This window comes from Scaptodrosophila lebanonensis, unplaced genomic scaffold, assembly GCF_003285725.1.
Source record: "Scaptodrosophila lebanonensis strain 11010-0011.00,11010-0021.00 unplaced genomic scaffold, SlebRS2 tig00000328-arrow-arrow-pilon, whole genome shotgun sequence".
NCBI classification, from domain to species: Eukaryota; Metazoa; Arthropoda; class Insecta; order Diptera; family Drosophilidae; genus Scaptodrosophila; species Scaptodrosophila lebanonensis.
This window is the reverse complement of record NW_022060650.1, coordinates 210321-218160: the sequence shown is the minus strand read 5'-3', so window position 1 is coordinate 218160 and position 7840 is coordinate 210321. Positions and strand designations below refer to the sequence as shown.

At 47.0% G+C, this 7840-nt stretch overlaps 1 protein-coding gene across 1 annotated transcript; it reads right to left on the bottom strand.

The window, feature by feature from the left end:
* Positions 1 to 4945: 4945 nt before the first annotated feature.
* LOC115630114 (altered inheritance of mitochondria protein 3-like) lies at positions 4946 to 6067 on the bottom strand (the record flags this gene model as incomplete). Its single annotated transcript, XM_030526727.1, has 1 exon — positions 4946 to 6067. A coding segment is annotated over exon 1 (1122 nt), but the record flags the coding sequence as incomplete, so codon positions are not given.
* Between the last annotated feature and the right edge of the window lie 1773 nt (positions 6068 to 7840).

Below are 7840 nucleotides of genomic sequence, written 5' to 3'. Positions count from 1 at the left end.
GCGAACCAGAGTCTAAAAATGCCCTGGCTAATTGGTAGGAACCTGACTGGTCCATTACCTTAACAATTGCTGTTGCTAAGATTACTTGGTCAGTCACTGTCGTGGCGTGGTTTACCGCCGACGTTTGCGTTGGTACTGCCGATTGTGCTACCAACGTGTGACTAGAAGCCGCAGCTTGCGAAATGTTCGAACTATATTCGTACTTGTGCAAGAGCGTGTGATGCGGCTTCGAACAGACTCTGCAACAACCAGACTTGCAGGATTTAGTCGTATGACCCTTTCGCAAACAGTTTATGCACAACTGGACCCGTTTCACAAATTTAAAACGCTCATCTCTAGCGATCGCTGAAAATTGAGGACATACTTGTATGTAGTGGTCATTCGACTGACAAAACGGACACTTAGGGGTCAATGGCTGACTTGGCTGTGCTACTGCCAACGCCGTTTTACCATTCCTTTTTGACCCATCGGAACTTGGCTTCTTAGGCCGGCCAGACGATGCCTCCTCAGCAGACAGATGCTGGTAGCGTTTATTAAGAGTGGCCTCGCATTCTTCCCAAGATGGAAGTTGACTGTAGTCAAGGCCCTCTTCCCATTTGGATCGAGTGATGGAGTCAACTTTACCCATAACCAAATGTATGAGAATGACGTTCGCTATTTGCTTCTCATCACCCAATGACAACAGCGATTCATAAATTGCCCTTACATTATCTATTAGGGAACGCAAAGATGAAGCAGACGGCCCTTGCATTTTGGGCAAGTCGAACAGCTTGGACACGCTGTCGAAAACGATTAGGCAACTATTGTCATACACTCGTTTTAATGCTGCTAGCGCCTTTGGATAATTGGCATCAGTCACTTGATAAGCTTTGACTGTGCCAAGCGCTTCTTTGTCCAAACAAGAAAGCAAGTGATTAAATTTCTCTATGTTCGTCAGAGATGCGTCATGGTCAACCAAGTTTTCGAACAGACCAATGAAATTTTTGTACTCCGAATAATCGCCACTGAATTTTGGGAGTTTCATCGACGGCAGCTGCTTGCTATGGCAACCTGATCCAAACATTGTAGAGTTTGCCAGGCAATCCCTATGAGGCTTAGGCCGAACACCTTTACTCATGAGCAGCGTTTCTGTCGTGACGCACAAATTTTCTAAATCTGCTCTTGAGGCTAAGGCCGGATCGATTTGATCCAACTCTTCCTGCAGATTGAACGCTCTGTCAATATATCTGGTTAAAATTTTCAACCGGCACTCCATTTCAACAGACTCAATGGGCTTAGTGGCATTTTGCACGGAATCTTTAATGCGTTCTATATCTCTGACAACATTGTTGTGTGATTGCAATAATGCATCGAACTTGCTCGACTCCAAATCATCCGACAGCTTGCCGTAAGTTTGCTTGCTGCGTTTTGATGGCATGTTTGTAGCGAGTCTTTAAATGTTTGCACAAGACTAAAAGGGTATAAATGTATAATTGGACTATGTCCAGAAAAATATACACAATGTACAAAAATATACACAAATGTATACACTGTATACTATTGGCAAGAAAGCGCAGGCGCAAAGTTTTAACTTTGTATGATAAATAAATGTAATGTCTACAGTTGTGGCCAGCACTGTACGCACGTATAAACCTATGTATGTACGCAACTATGTTAACAGCAGCTGACAAATAACAGAGGCGAGAGACGCGCAGCTGTTAGATTTAATGTTGAACAAATGCACACTGCACGATAGCAGCGAACCCACGCAACAACAATATGTCCGTAAGGGAAACGAATGACGTCGACGCTAGCTGAGCGACGCACGTCGACGGCTGAACTTGCAAGCAACGCAAGCAGCGCAAAGAACAATTAGAACAACAAGAACCACAGCACAATTAGCAATTAGTCCAGCAACAACAATGCACAAGCAAGCGAAATTGTCTCTAGCTTGCAGTTGCTAGACCAGTGCGGCAATAACGAAGAGAGCGCAAAAGGCAGAATCCGAAATCAAACGGCACAGAAGAAAGGCGCGCTGAACTCTAACTTTGGCGCTTTCAAATTCTTGCGGTACGTTGGTATAATAAAGGTCCAAAGTACAGCAGCTATATGTACATATGTACAAGCACAAATGTATATACATAGGTATTTATATATGTGTGTATATATACATGTATGTATGTATGTATGTTGGCAACCTTGCATGTATGTATGACCAAATGAAAATTATGCACTCACGTACCAACAAATGTATATTCAACGTTATTTATTTAAAAGTTTACTGTATGTATATGGTATATGGTAAAAACAAATCGAATGCCAACATGTAAATTGCGGCCTAGTCATGCGAAAGCATTGAACGCATACAATCACATACATATGTGCCTTTATAGACAATTAATATATGGATGTACATATGTATGTGCCAATTCCAATCAGACAGATTTGGCCGCTATTTAATTTGCACTCGTTACCTGTGTATAACTTCCCTGTGGAATTGGGCACTGCATCGCCAACTACCGCAAATAGGAAAGTCCAAACCAAATCTCCAGATACACAACCAGATGGCAGGAATGACTCTAGACCCAATGTCCAGTATCCAACAAGTCACCACGATGAGTCCACCCGGGGGCGCCAAAATGATCGCTCAGATCATCCAAAATTGCCGGTAGGCAAAGTGAAGGGGTCCCTCGTCGCGACGATAAAATCAAAGGTATATGTGTGTATATAAGTACCCTTGTACTTATATGCACGAACGCACTGGCTTGTGTATGAAGAGCACCGAAACGAAGAAAAGTAAACTGCACAAATCGACTTCCAATTTTCAAGTGCTTTATTGCTAGCCATGCAAGGCTTAGCATACGCATAACATAATGTGGACATTAACTTAACAGCGACCAAGAGACTAACATAAACAGCTGTTATTACAAATTAACATTTATGACTTATATTTACTGCTTAAGTCTACAATTCAATGATAATTCAAACAACTTATATCTACAATTCAGATTATTTCAACAAAAATAAATCTATACTTAAGTATAAAGGCATGAAATGCCCATACACTTACAATTCAATGTTACAAATCATAAAAAAAAAAAAAATAAAAAAATGACGTGCATCAATTCGCATGTAGGACTTAAGTTAAGGCATACGCATATTTGCGGCCCCCTTGCGTGGCTTCACCCGGTTGCGAAGTTTTAATTCGGCCTTCAATTCATTGATGCGCTCTATGTAGCGCTGTCGGTCTTCTTGTGTCGTAGCTGCCGCAAGCAAATCCTATTGCAAGCGTTTTTGCTGGAGTAGCTTCCTTACTTGCCCTCCACGTTTCGTTGGTTTATCCGTAGATTTTTTTTCTGACGTACCCGGTACTCAGCTATTATGAGTGGGCGTGGTCCAACGTTTGGAAACACCTCCAGGTACTCCTGGATGTTCCTCAATAGGAGCAGAATCTATGCAGTAGTCGCTCATGAGGGCTTAACTGGGCGCGTTAAGCGTTGCCGGCGCTGGTCATCGCACAGGCTACTTCTGTGTTTGTGTTGTTTCACTTGTAGATTTACTTTTTATTTGCAATGTGTTGTTGGTTTTTTACACTTTTTTCATTTTTCTTTCACGTTGTAGTTGTCGATTGCGGTATAATGCCACTCTCATTCTTTTTGCTTATACTCTAAACTATTTCTGGTTAGATTGGAGTATTGGACGTAGGTAATTCCGACTGCTCTCCAGGCGTAAGTCACTTTGGTAGATTTATTTTACAAGTTTATCTGCTTCGTGCGCCTTTTTTCAGCCTTTGAGGTTGAGACGAGGACGATGGTCCTGTCACGGTCGCCATGTAATGATAAATAGAGAATTAGTTTAATTTATATGTTCTTTATTCCAGATCTGTATCTGAACTGTTTCTTTAAATTTTTACTTAAAGTAATTCTTAGCTAAACCCGCGTAGCTGCACTGCCAGAAAAGCCGGCAGCGGAGCGGCTGCATTATATATTAGTCTATATACTGTAAAGAAGATTTATTTCCAGCTGGGGTATAACTCAGCTGTCCAGGGTTCATTTACAAGAAAATTTATAAATGTGACGGGACCATGCGACAAGAGGGACTCGATGCACACTGTAGGGTGTCAGTCGCCTTGCGGCCGGTAGTTTTGGCGTTATGTCTGCATGCTCATGCGCTGCAAACTAACCTCCAAAACTCCGTTGGTCGAGTGGACTATTTCATCTATCGCGGTTCATACACGCTATACATGAAATAGGCCCACTGTAGCCGCTGGTGCTGGAGAATGCGGGGCGGACTAGGGCTCGTTTTGACGTTATATTGCCGGCTCATACGCAACAATATAACAATCAACACTTGTTCGCTTTTTCAGTCACAACTTACATATATTCGGACTCGAGCCTGGTATATATGTAAGTTGCGCTCATAGCGGGCGGGATTTCGTTGCCATTGGCCCTACATTGCACCACGTTTATTGGCTGATTTCCAAAACTTACGTGGATTTGATCCTATGCCTCGCTGCTAACACACGTCTGGTCGTCTTGATGGTTGCCGAAGAAGAGAGCGAGCTTCCGTTTTCGTTTGCCCTTCTCGCCTTCGTTCGTGTGACCTAATTCTCTTTTTCTAAAATCCCTATACAAGCGTGGGCGGTGATGCCAGCTCGTTTATTCTTCCCCTATTCAAAAGATCTTTGCTGCGTAACCCTTCCTGTATGTAGTGTGGTGAAATATAATTGAAACTTACATCTAGTAGCATAGAAACTTCAATGTGAAATCTTAGATCTAATAACAGTAGTGGAATCTTAAGACTAGTAACAAAAGTTGGCACTATTCAAAACCGTGCAAGAAATAATACAAATAGAAAAATCTTAGAGCTAATACAATTTGTGACGCAGAATTTTACTGCGTTACATCCTCTCCTTTCTTCGGGGGGTTAAATGGATCAAAACCCTCCGAGTCTTCGTCCGTTCCACTTGGAATCGTTGCCCGTCCAGTTCTTTGGAGTAACGGGCCCGGGTGCGCTTGTGCATCCCTGACATGACGTCCTCGACCAGGGCCTGGGGTATTTTCCGGTCCTTCGTGTCGACCTTCCATCCCGTCGGTGCCACAACCCACTCTGCTGGTGCTGCTTCGCTGGTGGTCGCGTTGGTCGGGGCTCGTGAGTACCGCCGACGAAAGAGGGGACGGTTGTCCTCTTCGTCCGATGTTGCCGGCTCCCAGGTAGGCCGTTGGACAGTCTCGGGTGAGGTGTTCCGCCTTGGTTGACGTTGGGAACTGTCGTTGCGATTGTTCCGCGTGTAGTTTGCCGCTTCTGGTTGTCGGTTGCTGGTCCGGTCATCGGTGGTCGCTTCCAGCTCGACGCGCATGCATCGAGCCTCCTCACGACCCCTGAGTGCTTGCCGTGACTCTCTCGGTACGTTGAACATCGACCTCATCGTCTCTCCCGGGGGTAGGAAGATATCCACAGTAGTGGTGGTGTTGCGGGTCACTCGGGCACCATAGGGAGTGGTGATGTGCTGGTAATTTTCGGCGGATGCTACCACTTCCCGGTAATAGACTTGCTCGTCGTCGCTGCTGGACTCGCTGGCCGGACTGGCTGTGTAATGCTCCAGCTCAGTCTGCGGCTCGGCGGGCTTGTATACCCCTCGTCCGCTCCGTGGGTCGCGTCGGGGTTCCGGCTTTGGTGATCTGGAGTAGGAGCCGCCGTCTTGATGGCCCTGGAACCGGGGCGGATATGTGGGGCCTCGAAAGCCGCGGTGAGGTGGTGCGTCCTCGTCGTACACCTCGCGCACATTGTCGGCATAGTGCCGTTCCGGTGGGGTGTCGCTCTCCGAGCTGGGAGGTGGTGGTGACTCTTGCCAGTCCCACTCATCCCGCTGCAGTGTTGTCCTGAATCGTTCGTCGGGCTGGCCGTCGTCGTTTTCCGGCTCGGATGAGGGCAGCCACTCGTTGTCGTGAGCGCTGCTGGCTGGGGACGGGTCATCTGGTGACTGGCCGTCCTGGTCTTGGGGAAGGTATGGGGACGTAGACTTGTCGTCCTCCCAATCCTGCTCCGGCGACGATTGCCACGCACTGCTTCCATTATTTCTCTCCATCTTGGCTTAACGAAAGTTGTTGTTGCTGTGGAAGATAAAATTTCTTGTTAATAACTTTTTGCAGGTTTTATTCCGCTTTAGAGGTGTGGCTTGCGCGTAAGGTAAACTAGTGTGAGTGTGGGGTCTCTGGCTAATACCCCTTATTATATAATTTACTCGTCCAAGTAAGTGCGCCATGTCTTCTGGCTCATACTCAGGAAGTGGATCACTACTTGGGCTTGGCGAGTGCTCTCTTGGTTAATCCTGAGGGTTGTGGGTAGCCTCGAGGATGTCTGTGTCGTCGTCGTCGTTGTTCGCTGCGTCAGTGTGGTACTCTTTTAGGTCGGCCACGTTGGCAACTTGTCTCCTCCGTCTTCCCACACGTTGGATGCGCACGACGTATGTGGATACGAACTTGACCACCTTGAATGGTCCGTCGTATTTCGGTGCTAGTTTTGCAGCAAATCCTTCGGCAGCTTTCGAAAGGTGATGCTGTCGAAGTAAGACAAGGGATCCTAGTTTCGGTCTCCATTCTCTGCGGCGTAAATTGTAGTGGCGTTGTTGATCTTGCGTGGCTCGTTGCATGTTGGACTGTGCTATGGCGAATATCTCCCTCAAACGGGCTGCTTTCTCGGCAGGCGTTTGAGATTCGCTTCCAGTGGCTGGCGTCACCTCGTCGTATAGTGCGCTTGGGAGTCTTGGCTCTCGCCCTTGTACTACGAAGGCTGGACTGAAACCAGTAGAGTCTGAGACGCTGGAGTTGATGGCCAGAGTAATCTCCGGCAGCAACTCGTCCCAGGTGTTTTGATCGCCGTTGATGAACTGCGATATCATCGTTTTGATTGTCCGATTTGCCCTTTCTGTTGGGTTCTCCTGGGGGCAGTACGGTGCTGTATGCTGGACGTCGACTCCCAATTCCTTTAGGCAGTTCTTGAATATCCGACTCGTGAACTGTGTGCCGTTATCGCACACGAAGAGTTTTGGGACTCCAAACCTGCTGAGGACTCGTTCTTTAAATGCTCGTACCAGATGGGTGGCAGTGGCCTTTTTAAGGGGGACCAATTCGACCCATTTCGAGAACAAATCGAAGAAAACGAGTAGTGTAGTGTTACCGTGCTTGGATCTGGGTAGAGGTCCGACGAAATCAGCGCATAGTGTCGTGAATGGCTCATCGACTTGCCTCGTGAGCATTCTTCCTGCTGGCTTCTGTTGATTGACCTTAAATCGTTGGCAGCTTTCACATTTCTGAACATGACGTCGGGCGTCTCGATACATCCCTGGCCAGTAGTACCGCTGGGATAACCTGATGATCGTTTTGCGGATGCCTTGATGACCCGCTGTTGGAGCGTCATGGCACTCTTCGAGAACACGGCGACGATGATTCCTAGGGACACAGAGCTTCCACGGGACGTAATCGTCGTCGTTTGGCCTGTGACCCAGGTTTCGGTACAGTTGTCCATTTTCCAGGGTGTACTCCGAGAACTTCTGTGGATCTTCCTGTACTTGCTTGATCTTGTTCGTAATCCACGGGCGAGATGATTCTCCTTCTGCGTCAATTCGATACATGTTTTCCAGAGGCTGTCTGGAGAGTGCGTCGGCCACGACGTTTTGCTTTCCGGCTCTGTAGCGAATGTCGAATTGATATTGTTGGAATTCCAGCGCCCATCGTGCAACTCTTCCTAGGGGACTCTCGAGTGTATTTAGCCACTTGAGTGCCAAGTGATCGGTCACCACCTCGAATCGGTAGCCCTCCAGGTAGCACCTCAGCTTCCGGATTGCCCAAATCACAGCTAG